Source organism: Atractosteus spatula, chromosome 23 (genome assembly GCF_055471065.1).
Source record: "Atractosteus spatula isolate fAtrSpa1 chromosome 23, fAtrSpa1.hap1, whole genome shotgun sequence".
In the NCBI taxonomy this organism is placed as follows: domain Eukaryota; kingdom Metazoa; phylum Chordata; class Actinopteri; order Semionotiformes; family Lepisosteidae; genus Atractosteus; species Atractosteus spatula.
The window spans coordinates 9,425,232-9,439,801 of NC_142728.1; the positions used below are offsets into that span (position 1 = coordinate 9,425,232).

General features: G+C 34.6%; 1 protein-coding gene across 2 annotated transcripts in view; it reads right to left on the reverse strand.

The window, feature by feature from the left end:
- The window catches only part of LOC148816145 (retinoic acid receptor RXR-alpha-A), a 134,190-nt gene that overhangs the window by 86,275 nt on the left and 33,345 nt on the right, over positions 1–14,570 (reverse strand). For both annotated transcript variants that reach the window (XM_088940598.1, XM_088940597.1), the window contains exon 2: positions 7,334–7,465. In XM_088940598.1, the coding sequence (XP_088796724.1) occupies positions 7,334–7,465 (132 nt within the window). The remainder of the gene's footprint in view (positions 1–7,333; positions 7,466–14,570) is intronic.

Here is a 14,570-nt window from a genome sequence, read left to right on the forward strand (position 1 = left end):
AAATTAAGATCTGCAGACAGAGGAATATTAAAATCCAACTTGAGTAAAAAGTACAACGATGTTTCATGCCTTTAACTTAGGAAGATGAGTTTATTATGAATGAACACTGGCATTTTAACACAGCCAGCATATATTTAAACATGCTGCTTCTTAAGTTATTACCTTATAACAGCATCTACAGTAAGATCTACAATAAAAAAACAAAACACCACAAAAAGTGTTTGGTATATCTAAAAAAGAGAATAGCATAAATTCTACAAAACATTTATCCATTGTCTTATGATTCAAAGGAATCAAAGGCATATAATACTTTTATCCTGCAGACATCTCATGAGGTTAATTTAGAGGCTCACATGCATGCTAATGTTTAGTTGTATAACATGAACAGCTGCTTTCACAAAAAATTATGCAAACTGCACATTGTGGCAATGATGTTTATGCATTTATCCCATAGAGTATCCCAAATCTATAAATTATGGATAATGAAGTACTGTCATAATGGTTTTGATTTACATTTTTTTTTCAGCAACAAAAATAAAAACAAAATGGTTACATCTATTACCATGGAGTCTGAGATACACAAGAGCTTAAAAGTGTTTTTGATGCAGTTGAGAAAGAACTAAAATCTGTTTCTTTGTTCTAAAAAATCCCTCTGTGAGATCATCACATTTCTGGATCAATTCAACAGCTCTTGCAACCCCATCCTCCTACATTAATAATACTTCAGAAGTATGGAATTTGTTAATCATTGCTGAAAATGGTTGCCTTTTTCAACGATAACTTTTTATAAGGCGCAGTGCCAATATATTACTAAACAGTAAGAAAAACAAAAGATCTGTGTGTATACCCCTGATTTACTCTTGAGAACTATAGTGCCAGGGTTTGGAGACTGGTTTCAAGGGGAATTGGTGAGTAAATCCCAATTAACCTGGCAATGAAAGTAAATAAAATCCAGACTTATTTTAAGTAGTAATATAATAATATATGCAACCTAATGTAATTTATGAATTGCACAGGTATTGTCACTACTTCCCATCATGTTATTACATTTATATTCCCAAAACAACAAATTTGTTGAAATTTAGGGCAGTTTTTTAGTCACAGTAATGAATGCACCTCAAGTGTGAAATGCAAGGAGTTCAAAATAATAATGATTGCTTACACTTAAATAGAGCTTTTCTGGACACTCCACTCAAAGCACTTTACAGGTAATGGGGACTCCCCTCCACCACCACCAATGTGCAGCCCCACCTGGATGATGCAACGGCAGGCATAGTGCGCAAGAATGCTCACCACACATCAGCTATCAGTGGGGAGGAGAACAGAGTAATGAAGCCAATTCATAGATGGGCATTATTAGGAGGCCATGATTGGTAAGGGCCAATGGGAAATTTGGCAAGGATGCTGGGGTAACACCCCTACTCTTTTCAAGAAATGCCCTGGGATTTTTAAAGACCACAGAGAGTCAGGACCTCGGTTTTACGTCTCATCTGAAGGACGGCGCCTTTTTACAGTATAGTGTCCCCGTCACTGGGACAGCGCCCCCAGCTGGCCCCACTATCACATCTTTCAGCAGCAACCTTAGTTTTTCCCAGAAGGTCTCCCATTTCTCCCAGAAAGTACAATCTAAATTTGACATTGCTGAAGACTGGATTGTAAAAAATGAATACGTGTTCCTGTTGAAAAGCATATTGGGAGGTTGTATTTATACTTAATAAGATGGCTATCAAGGACAGAAAGCTTCAATTACAAGCTTTTTATTTGACTATGTTCACATCTTCTTTGTCATTTTAAAGGAGAGTAAAAGAACCACACTGCACGATTTGTTACTAAACATCTTACAAAACAAACAGACGGCCAGCTTTCACTGTATTTCCCTAAATGTCCACTATTCCAAATCAAAGTAATTGTTGGATTTTTTAATTGAAGCTTATTCAAATTTATATAGATTGGTCCTCTGTGATTCATTAAGCTAGTTTCACTAGTTGTTCTCTTACTCTACCCCAGTTTCTCTATCAAGGACAGAATATTAGTGCCAATTCTAGACTAGTAATTTGTTTGCTGGGTGGAAGTGGTAAGTAGCAAGGCAATTAAACCTGTTAGAGATTGTGAATAATGGATATAGTTTTTGGCATGATCTGTAATCTCTAATAAGTAATAACTAAATGAAAACCATGAAAATAATGCAAAAAAAGCTTGCACCTGGAAAGAATCTTGAATGTCTTTGATTAAAAGCAGATGCAAAATCCCCAAATACTACTGGTGCAGCACCCTGTCCAAGACCAGACATGACATGTAAAATTACACCAATGCCTGAATACACCAACTCCTCCCCCCGACACCCATCACCACCCCAGCCTCCACTCACACATGACCCTGCTTAAAAAAATAAAAAAACTATTATTTTTCCATTCTATACAGAAACATTTCTTTAAAGGAGCATCTGTCACTTTAATTTTAAAAATACAGACCATATGTGAATTCTGTGCTTAAAATCAGACTCAATTATGGAGAAGGCGGCTGTAATCATCAGGAAAAAATTAGCCAGCCGTTCTCTCAGCCTCTGTTATTGGCTGACTCGCTGAGACTGCTCTGTTTGAGGGCACCCCAGACATTCCATCTCATAATCTTTTCCATTCCTCCACTTGAAGAAATGAAATCATAGTACAAGGCTTGTATTGTACATGTATTTGAGAGCTTACTTCATTCCCTCTTACTGTATCATTGTATAAGTTTGTTATTTTTATATTAAAGAAAATTATTATTGAACATATATGTTCCTCAGTATGTACTTATTTTTTTATCCAAGGCTATGATCTGTGTTTCTTACAGCAGTGAAATCCCCAGTTTCTTTTTTTTTTAAAAGCAAATAATGTAAAACCACAAAACCATTCTTTTACCTGATCTGTGTGGTAGCCACAAACAATCAAAGGAGCTGGACCAAAGGTGTGTTTGAACGAAACATAATTTTTCCTTGAATCCCACCTCTGGATTTGTGTTCCTAAATTGCTTTGTCACACCATTTTAAATGTTACATAAAGCATGCAGTTAGATATTATGGTCAAGTTGTTTATTTTTGGGAGAAAAATGTGTATCCCTGATATTCAATATAAATTGGATTCAAGTGTGCTAAACAACTAATTACAAAGTGATTTACTGTGGTGGACCAGTTTTAATTTAAAAGTACACCAAGCAGACCATACATACTGTACCATAAAGTATTTTAATAATAGACACAGCCATTATGTCGTATTGTTTGTTTTGGTCTGTGGTTTTGGTGTTTATTTTACAACAAAATTCCCCCTATTAAAATGCAATTAGCAGTCATTGCATCTTAATTAAATGCCAATTTAGTCAAACTTATTTTGATTGATTACCCTCTCAGTATTGAAGATTTTTTTAACATTATCAACCATAATTATTTAAAATAGTAACTATTGTACACTATGTAAATGTCTGTTCTGTTAAAAAAATATGGTCAGGACATCTTGTCCCAAATGTGGCAAAGGAAATCCAAAACCATACCCACCCCTAGCTATAGAAACACTCAATTTTACACTTTTGCTGTAATACCAGTTTTTTGCTATACAAAGTCATTTTTACGGCAATGAAGGCAGCCCCTTGAGATCTTGCTAAGCTAAACGTGCTAATTAACTATGCAACAGTGTTCTTATTTTGCCAATTCAGTACTTCTAATTTAACAATGAGTAATTCTGGGCTATTTTCTAGTTTTCAGTAATTATTTGTAGGTTTTTACATGCTTAATAATGGGAAGTTAATTTTCCTTATGAGAATTTTCACAGTATAAACGGTTGTTGAAGAATGAATTACCTTTGTATACTAAGAGAAAGGTATAAATGTGTATCAGTTGATAAAATGCAGGAGTGAAATGCCAGGTACACAGGTTTCTAGATTAGTGATCAGCATCACCTGTAAATACTGCTTGAGGGACAGATAACACTAACACAGTGCCTGTGATGATACAGTAAGCAAGAATAAGTAAGCCTTGCTTTATATTTAGTTTGGAGAAGTGTGTGCAGGTGTACATTCTTAATATCTTGAGCATGTGATTAATGCAAGTACAATGCACTCGCTGTTTTAATAATGTGATATTTATCTGCTTGCTAATATAAGCAAATCAGTTCTTTATTAACCTTTAATGACAAAACAAATTGTTCTACTTAATTTAGCTTTATAAATTATGGAGAACAATTCATTTTATCATTGTAAGAGAAAGCTAGCAAGCACAGTCACCTCCTGCCTGAACTATGACAGCTTATTGTCTATATGTGAGTATCTGATAAGACATTAAAATTAAAATATTCAGCTGCGTAGGTGTTCAAACTGCAGTGCAACTTGGCAATTGAACTGCACTGAAAGTGTTTCTTATCATTTTAAATGTAGTACACAATGATTCCATCTGACAAACAGTTTCAATACTTTCCAAATTCTTTCACAAAATTAAAATAGTACAATGTACTATTATAATATTACAATTATAGGCTACTCATATAACCTATTTTCACAAAGTCTGGAAAACAAACTAAGACTCACCCGAAAGTAAACAAATCAATACTATTTCTAGACTTTTATTTTATTAGCTTAATGTCTTTCCTCCTTAATTTCTTTAGTCCCGTGCTAACTGTACATCTAAAATAAAAGATTTGAAAGTATTGATAGACAAACAGAAAACTCAGTACGTGAGAACAGCTTAATTTAAACTTCTTTGAACTTTGTTTTGACTTCTTTCTTTTCCCTCATATTACCATATATGGCACCTGTCTACTGAAGATGCTGTTGCAGAACAACTGAATTATGTTCCTTTTCATTGACTTATCAAGTCCAGAAGCAGGCCTCTATACCATTCCGCCTCTATGTCACACTGTAAATCAGAAATATTGTATTGTAAGCATAGCCTTATGCATTTATTTGAACAGAAGCTGAATCTGATAGGCAACCTAAGCTTGGGGTTGATATATCAATGCCAGGTCCTCAAGGCAAATCTGTAAACCTCACTGCATTTACTTATTCTCCAGACAGATGGCCAGTCTGTCTCGGGACTCACATTTCAGACTGGATATCATAGCTGACTCAGTGAATATCGTATGCCTAAGTGACTTGACAACATCAACAGACTTGCATCCCACCCGTGACACATAAAGTTCCGCATATCAGCAATAATCATTTAAAACAATACCTGTTAGTACCGCATATCAGCAATAATCATTTAAAACAATACCTGTTAGTAAAAATAACGCACAGGATAAAATAAAAAAAAAAGTTAAACTGGCTTCTCCACAATTCCAATATTTGAAGTATCCATTGCAGATTGTGCATAAAGAGAGTCAAGTGCAATAGGTAAAAATCTTCATTGAACCGAGACTGAAATAAGTCTTGTTTATTTCAAAACAAGCCTTTTCTGGATGTTTTCCCTGTTTATTATGCTAGATAAAATAGATAATAGATAAAATAAAAGAATGTCATTTAATTATTTTTCTTCCATAATATTTCAAATATCAGTTAAGTAACTTAAAATATTACAATACTAATCTAACCATTCTAAACTAAGTTAAATTGCCCAATTGTTTGGTGAATCATTTAATTTGTATTCTTGATACTAAGATATTAGAAATTTCACTTTAAGCTATCAGAAGAGTGGATTTCTCTTTTATGTAGGGTTGTATTTTTATCTCTTTTTCTATTTTGTTTAGGGCTGTATTTATTTTATATACTTATTCATTTTTTCTAATCTACTGATAAATAATGAAAATATCTTTGCAAACTAATTTCAGGGTGTACAATTTTTAAGATCTGTTCCTCTCTAAATTTCAACCTTGAAAAATAAAACCTTTTAATTAAAACATTATCACAGCTATTTGATTTCGATTCACACTCTTCTTGAATGACCATAAATATGCATGTTTATTAGGGAAAAGGTTTGTTGTCATGGTACGCTTGAATAAGGTATTTTTAATAAATTTAACAACCCACCAACACATCCACATCAATAAGCAGAATAGTATCAGAATACATTTCGATTGAGATATATTAAAAACCTTTATGTTGTCTAATTAAAATATTTTTTATTACCTGCTTAAATATATAAAATAGTAATGAGACAGAAATCTTCGTCTAGCTTTTAGATTTTACATGGAAGACATTCAGGTGATTGTATGCTGTTTGCATTTCTGTGTTGCAACATGTAGGCAAATGGAAAATATTCTTTGTGGTTGGAACGGGTTATTGTTCTACCTGCACAAAGGCTGTACCATCTATCATAAAAGGCAGATTTTTTGTGATTCTATTTAAAGATATACACCAGATGCTATGCTAAAAAAAGGTGGTGACAAACATTTGATTGAGTATCAAATTTAAGCGGAAATCCCAATTTCGGATTTAAACATTCCAGGAAAAATTAGAAGCAAAAAAACTATAATTAGGCTATGAGAATACAGATTGTGAACTATGCTATTTATCTATTTTTTTTGCATTACTTATTTTTAATCCTTTTAAATTTTGTTGATTCTTTTTCTTTTTTTACAGTATAACCCTTTCTTCCTCCCAATTGGTAATCTATTCTGCCACAAGAGAAATAAAGATTGTGCATAAAAAACACTTCTGCAACCAACTTCTACTAGTCCCATGTAAATCACAGCACTGTTTGGAACTGACAACACTGCAGGCTGATGGGTACCTAGAAAGTCAAGGGGTGGAGAATAACCCAGTCTTCATAAGCCCAACTTGAACTAGAGGCACTCAGCAACTGGGGAAATCCCAATCACAGCTGGCTAGCTGCTAAGACCAGACTCGAACTGGTAATGTTTGATCTCAGCTTGTACTCTATAAATAGGCACTTCTGCTTGTATGCTTTTTCTCTGTTTTTTATACAAAAACAAGCTCACCTGCTTGTGTATAATAATGCAAAACAACTAGTTTTGAACTATCTCCCCCAGCTAGTGTAATTCATAGTCAGTTTCTAGGGCTTAAATCACAAGTATCTGTGGGTTTTTGGCACAGTACAAACAGCCACTTATCAAGCACAAAAATGCAGTTTAGAAAAGGCATTTAAAACAAGTAAGTGCTGGAAATACTGAGGATAAAACTGTTTTTCCATCTTCCTATAATAATTAATACTTAAGTAAAAGATAAGATCTTACAACAAAAAAACAACAATAAAACACCCTTTACCCAGTAAGAATTGTTGTGTTTAAAATAAACAGTCCCAGGCACTTATGTGTTATCGGGCTGTTGACATGATCGTTTTACGATCACGCTGTGTTAGGGGTTAGCGCAAAAGTGAATGGCTCATTTGCAGTAGGGCTTGCAATAGTACCTGTAGATATCCTGCGCTGGTGGAGAGGGCACATGCCACTGAAACAGGAGCAAGCTGTGGGGGAACTGATTACATCTCCTTGTCTGCCCCTCTCAACAGGTGGTGCTAGTGAGCACGGGGGCTTGAGGAATCCTACAAAAGGAAATGGGAGCAAAAGAGGGAAAATTAGTTGCAATAATGTTGGGACACAATTAAAACTTAAAAATGGTACTATCAAATATCATAAGCAAAAAAGGGTTAAGTAAAATTGAATAGAATTAGCCTTAGAGAGCTAAAACATTTTGTCAGATGTACAGTACGTCTTGATAAATCTGCCATTAAAAATGAAACCCAGCCTGGAAACTGCAACTTATCTTCAGTACTCAAGTTCTGTTTAAACACCTCCTTCTGTCTTCCCTGCCATTTTTTTTATCCACTCTCTTTTGAACTCCTGTCCAGGCAGCATGAACACAGCTACTGTACATGATTCAACCACCTACCCCTCTGCAGAGACTCCCAGCTAACCTTTCACATTTACTAAACCATCTCACAGAAAGCGTCCGACCTCCCCTTTCAGACAAATTAGCTCAATGCACCACATCAGATCTGCTACACTACCCAACACAGGCAAAGGAAGGCATCTTCCTGGGGCAGGGGGTGGAGGTTGAGAAGGGAAGGGGACTCTACTCTGAACAGGCTAAATGCCAAATTAAGCCTGCGGACCTGGAGGGCAGCTAAGCCCGTCCTGATGTCTATTCAGAGGGGCAGAGAGGTCAAAGACAACAGAGTGGCTGTAATCGGACATAAAGGGTCAACTGACTGTTGCGTGTGTGTGCCACTCTGCCTCACCAAGCCACACACCCTCTACATCTTTAAGATGGTGTTTATTCTACATCAGCACAATATATTAATTGAAAATGTGCAAAACACATAAAAAATAAATTGCGTTAAACAATGGCATTATTATGTATCGTAATTACTTACTGTACCTTATCCCTTTTAACTACAGGCTAGTGTAAACCAGTCATCATATGCACTTACTTTAACTTAAAAATAATTTCAGATTCAATTAATGGTTCTAAAATAGCTATACAAAAGAACATGTACTGTATGCTGTATTTAGGTCTATACAAACCAGTATCACAAGAGGAATGTAACACCATCACAACATTTTTATTTACAAAGGCCTTGTGGCATGGTGTTTAGCACCACTGCCTCACAGCTCATGGGTCCTAGGTTTGTTTCTGCTCTGGTTGCTTGTTTGTGTAAAGTTTGCATGTTGTTTATATATTTGCATGGGTTCACAATTAACTGGGGGGATGCTCCCAATGGAACCAGTACTGGCCATGGAACTATACAGAAATTGAACACGAAGAAAACTATAGGTCAGAAGGATTCTTCTCATTCAAAGAATCAACAGCTTGGCTTTTCTTGATTTTTCAGAACTTAATAAGTTGCCATTAAATGCAAAGGAAAACCACAGCACTTCTCCTTGAGAACATATTCATGAATAACTGAAGCTGCACTCTAAAGACATTCCCACAGGATACTAGCATAAAACAATCTTGTAGTCACTTTCCATCTTCAACTTTTCTTTTCCCAATTACTTGACATGTACATGACTGTTTGAATTGCTTTTAAAGACTTTTAATTCTGGAGGATAAAGATACATTAACAAAGGAAGATCAACTGATGGTTTAAAATGTTTATCAAATTTAAAGGTACAACTAACCCTGGTAAGAAAACTTTCATTAGACAGTTGTGTTTTATAGGAGAAGCACAAGTGTACATTATTAAGAAAAATCAATTTGTCTGTTTTATAAGAATACCTGGCTTCACACACACACATTTTCCCAAAGAGAATAAACTCTACTTAACTCCCAGGGATACAGTATGAATTATCACAAGCCTAGTTGACGAATACAAAATAAAGACAGAAATACCACTCGAGTCTCGGGAGGAAGAACTGTACAAAACACAGACATGAAAACTGTCTCTCTCTATATTCTTTTTGGCAGAAAATCGCTGTTCCCAACAACTGGCATAGCAGCTTCGAGATGACTTCATTTTCAGCCAAGAAATCCAACTGCTCATAAAATAATGAATTCAATAATAAACAACTGAAAATGTATAATATCAAATCTTAATGCAGAGCAGATGCATCGTCATGGAGCTAATGTTAAGTTTGTTCTGTATTTAAGAAAACACTTAAATATTTTACATTTTCATGAAGTGCAACTCTTTGTCCAGATAAGGCTAACTCAGGACCATGCAATTAAACTCATCCATTTGTGTGCTAGACGTTGAGAGTATCCACATATTGACTGCATGCAAAGGGTTTACTAGATTTTTTTCTTCTTCATGAAGACCTTTAGTTTTCAAGCCAATATCAAACATAAGGGCACTGACATACCCTGTTCAATAAAGCACCATTATTTCCACTGTCGAAAACATGTCACTCCATATGAGTTCAGGAAATGACATTTAAAAATGTCCCAGCTATATTGAATTATTTCCCCATGATAAGCCAACTGAGATGCTAGATATACAGTCCGGTGAGGGCTGGCTATCAGGGAAAATTAGTCAATCTTTTTGATTAAAACAAAAAAATCAAATACCATGATCTTTAAAGACTCTTCACTTGAAATAAAAGGATTAAGAGCATCAGCACGTAGAAATTGGGGCCTTTCCAAAGTGTCATATAAAAAGGATGAAATGGTGAACATGAACTGTTTTCAGGGTCCTTAGAAAATCTTGCAATCAATTTACAAGATAGGGTAAAAATGTTATCAAGGCTGTGTCAATGCCATGGGGAAAAAACTTCACGAAGTGAGCAGATTTTTAAAGTACATATTTGCAATGTGTGTTACAAAATGAATTATACTGTTGAGATGTTAAGAGATCTTATTGAAAATCATAAATGTCTTGTTTTATTTTTATAAAGGCAAAGAACATGCAGACTGCTCACAGAAGGAGCCCATCAGGAATTCAAACCAGAATCAAAGAACCGAGGCAGCAGTCCTAACCATCTCATCACCATGTAGGCCTTTTAATATTAATGTAAAAAATACTTTTCAATAATGCTAATCTATGCAAGTCCCTATTCCCAATTAAAACAACCTAATGCCGTTCTTTCTACAATTTCTAAAATCCTTTCTACTCCAATTTACTGTAAATTACTGCAAAAAATAAAAATATGTATGTTTACAAATTAAAGCTCAAATTGGATGTGGCTCAAATGGCTCTGAAACTGACATTTTAAATGATATCTCTTCTTTGCCACAGTGTATAAAACCAGTACGTTTCAAACTGGAGATGTACAAATTTGAGGACAGGAGAAAAGGGTGAGGGGATGGGTTTGCTGGTAATGGAATTTGATATTGTAATTATGCCAATTAGACCTCAATGGAACATATACAAAATGCTAATTAAAGTGAAAAAACTCTTCATTAGTGACAAATGAAGTGAGACAGCCATTTGTGGGGAACTAATGCTTCTGATAAATGAGAGCGTATTAGATCCACTTAGTTTAAAAGCCTCACTACCTCTGCTTTAACAGAGCTAATTTCTCGAGACTTCATTTCTCGGGGGTATGTTTGCTTGTACAGTATGTAATTGAATGCTACTCTGTTAGTTGTGGTGAAAGCAATATTAAGACCCATACCAATAGATGCTACTGAGAGGCCACTGTAGGAGATACAATATTAATATTATTTTACTTGCAGTGGGTGAACAGAAAACTGCAGAAGTAGATAGGTCTAAATGCTGGAAACAATTAGGTTAGAAGGTTTTTATCCAGTGATGTTTGTTGGCAATGAAAAGCCAAAACATTCTAAGCAGGAATAGGAGCAGGTCTATTTCTTAAAACATCTTAGCGTTGTTACCTTTTTTAACTGATACAAAATGCATGCCACTTATATACACATACAAATTACATTATGCAAGATAGAGAACATCATAGAAGCATAATGTGAAAACTAAATTCCTCAATACATCTGTAATAATAGAATTCACTGTACAGTACAAAGTGAATGCAGGTCTTTACACACACTCTCACTTTTTAAGCCTGTGATTTATTTCAATTGTGCGGAAACTTCATACTTTTTGAAGGATGGCAACAATTACAAATCCAAAAATACATATATTTGTTTTTCATTTGATACAAAATCCTATGCAAACAAATCAAACAGCAATTCAGAAACTGGAAATGGGAGAACAATGATTGAAAGGTAGTCCTTTCATACAATCTGACTACAATAGCACAACCAGAGAACAAGGAATGAGCCCCATATTTGCACAGCAAGGCCTGGATCTTTGCCACTTACTCAATGAGGCATTTTTTTCTCCACTGTCCACATCCTGGAGGAACTGGCACGCCTATCTGGAAGCAAACTGCAGATTCTATATAATGTCTGAAGGACGCACAATGACGCTACCTTGAATGCTCAGAGCAATGCCACTAAAAATCATAATGTGAATGAAAGAGTTGAATCACAGAGTACCACTCAGCTTTTTCAAAATCAAAATTAAAACAACTAGGAAGCACAGGGTGTCATCATTCTTTCATAGAAGTTACATTTTACATAACAATACAGGAGGATAATTTCTAAAATTTACATTGCAAGCACAGTTTAGACAACAAAAAACAACATTATTTCACATATATTTTAATAGTTTTTACTCTGAAATAGTTAAAGATTCATTTACACTTAGGTAACATATATTAAGACATTCTCTCTTTATAGTATTTCAGAGTGTACGGAAATCTTAGAATGAGTATAAAGTATTTGAGTGTTTTATTTTATTGTTAGTGTTATTATGTTAAATGTTTTATTTGCAAATAACTATCAAATATAACTGCAATAGTGGATAACTACAACTATATAAAACTATATAAAAGAACTGTAAATATTTAGTACAATTTCCCTTTTTGTGTATAGTATTAATAGTGTACATCATCTTTCACTGGAAGAGACAAAAATAAAAGTGTGGACCAATAATTGTATGTGCTCCATACTTTTTTATTTAAATAGAATAATGTGACTTGGATAAAGTATGCTTACATTAATTTAAACTCTGTTAGACTCCTGACTTTCTTTAAAGAGCATTATTCAACATAAACATTAAGTTCTGTCCTTTCACAAGACAGCTGAACTAAATTTCATTCACCTTCTTCCATAGAAATCTAATAATGCAGTATAGGCACATAACTTTTATCAGTTCCCTTATTAATCAAACACACTCTGAATTCCAAGCCAAGATTTTAAAATAAAATACTCTGCTTTTGGCAGAGAGGAAGATTGATAATGAAAGACGTGGAAAGTGTGGCATTAAGGCAGAGAGCAGTTTGGCTGCCAATACTTTCCTGGGTAGAGTGTCTGCTGAATGATCTGTTTTACAACAGGCTCTTGGCTCGGGCACTGAGGTGTCTTGGCACAGAGTAACTACACTGCGCTCTGCTTTCTTGTGTTTGTTATCAAATAAAAGCAATGGGCCAACTGTGCCATAACTATATCGCTGGCAAATCACTGTAAAACTAAGAACTTATAAAACTGACTTATAAAATGAAGAAAAAGACATCATATATGGGCCAGCCCTCTTTATTTGATTAAATACTGCACATTGTTCTTCTCATGTTATCAGTAGAATGAAGAAACAGCCATGCACTGAGGTCTTAATCTCGTCTGTTATGTTGAATGATTGCAAAGTTAAACAATAGCGAAGGAACTGGATACGCTAGGCTTAAAAAAAGCAATTTGACCATCTACAAACACTGAGAATTTAAAACTTAATTTTAAGTGGCTAACGGAGATCGTGAGGCTTTCTCTTGTTCAAGCAAATCAATGTCAATTCCAGCATGACCATGTAACCAACAGTAGATGACATCATAACCTAAGGAGCTGCTTGTTGATGTGATTATTGCAATATGAAAATGATTCTTATTATTGCTCTTTCTAGATTATATTAATGACCTAGATTCTGGTATAGTTAGCATATCTGTCAAGTTCACAGAAGACACCAAAGTAGGAACATTAAACATCACAAAATAAACATAGAAGCACATTTAAATTCAAATTCCTTTTCTTTACATGTACGTATTTAAAATCTGAAAAATGCACACATTATATATAGGATAGTAGAGAATACAAGATTTAATGCCAGAATAAAATATGCATTTTTTTCTGCTTGTCACAACCAGGCATATAGACCTCTTTTGATGGAAGTAAATGTTTTGTGGTCAATGCAATTAATAATCAATTAACAAAGTTTACCAAAGAAAATATCTAAACACACAGTAAATACTCAACTTACTAATATATAAGAAGCAAGCTCTATAATATCTGACCACATTTTGCAATGTAAATTATATAGATTTCATATTCAGGCTCCAGGCAACAAAAAAAGTTTAACTGTAGATTAATTGAACCATAAATCTCAAAATAGTTGCATTTTATGCTTTTAAGAAACTGATCAACAAAAACAATTATTTCCTCACAATTAGGAAATGCCCTCTAAAGGTAAGTTCAAAGTCTCTACACTATGCTGATTTCATTTTACTGGCTCTTTAAATACCCACTTATTTGAAATCCTGACTCGATGAGATCGATAACTTACTAGTTGAATCTTTCTTGCCTCTACTGTGTCCTACTTTCGACCTTGTAGCTTGTTTCCTTGGTGATGAGATCAAAGATCAAAAGTTGTGTTCCATACATCACTTCAACAATAAAAGTCTTTTAAGCTGGGATCTTCCTCACAAACAAATAATAATGGAAGGAAATAAAACATTATTATTACCTGCATTAATGGGCTATAGTACTGACACTTGCCATTTTCCAGTTAGAGAATAAAATGTAAGTTATGAAGAGAATGGTAAAGAATAAGCATGAGCATGCTAAGTAGGTTTTTTTCCCCAAAATACATTATTGCTTTGCCTTAGCTTAAATTTGAACCATATGGTTTCTATAGGAATTGTATCCTGACAAGTTGTTCATTCAAAGGACTTCAGAAATCTATGTTGCACTGTAGATTTTCAAGGCTTTACCAGGTACCAGAATGCCACTGTCTATCAGCCTTTCACTAAAAGTAAGACCCCCAAAGAAAAAAAAGAAAAAAACATGGTACACTCATGTTGCTTATACTAACAGGAACTGAGCCATTTAAACATGCCAGAGGCACAGCATAGAACTAAGATTTTTAATAATTCTATTAGACATGGCAGATAAACAAATCCATTGCAATCTGTGCTTAATGCTACTGT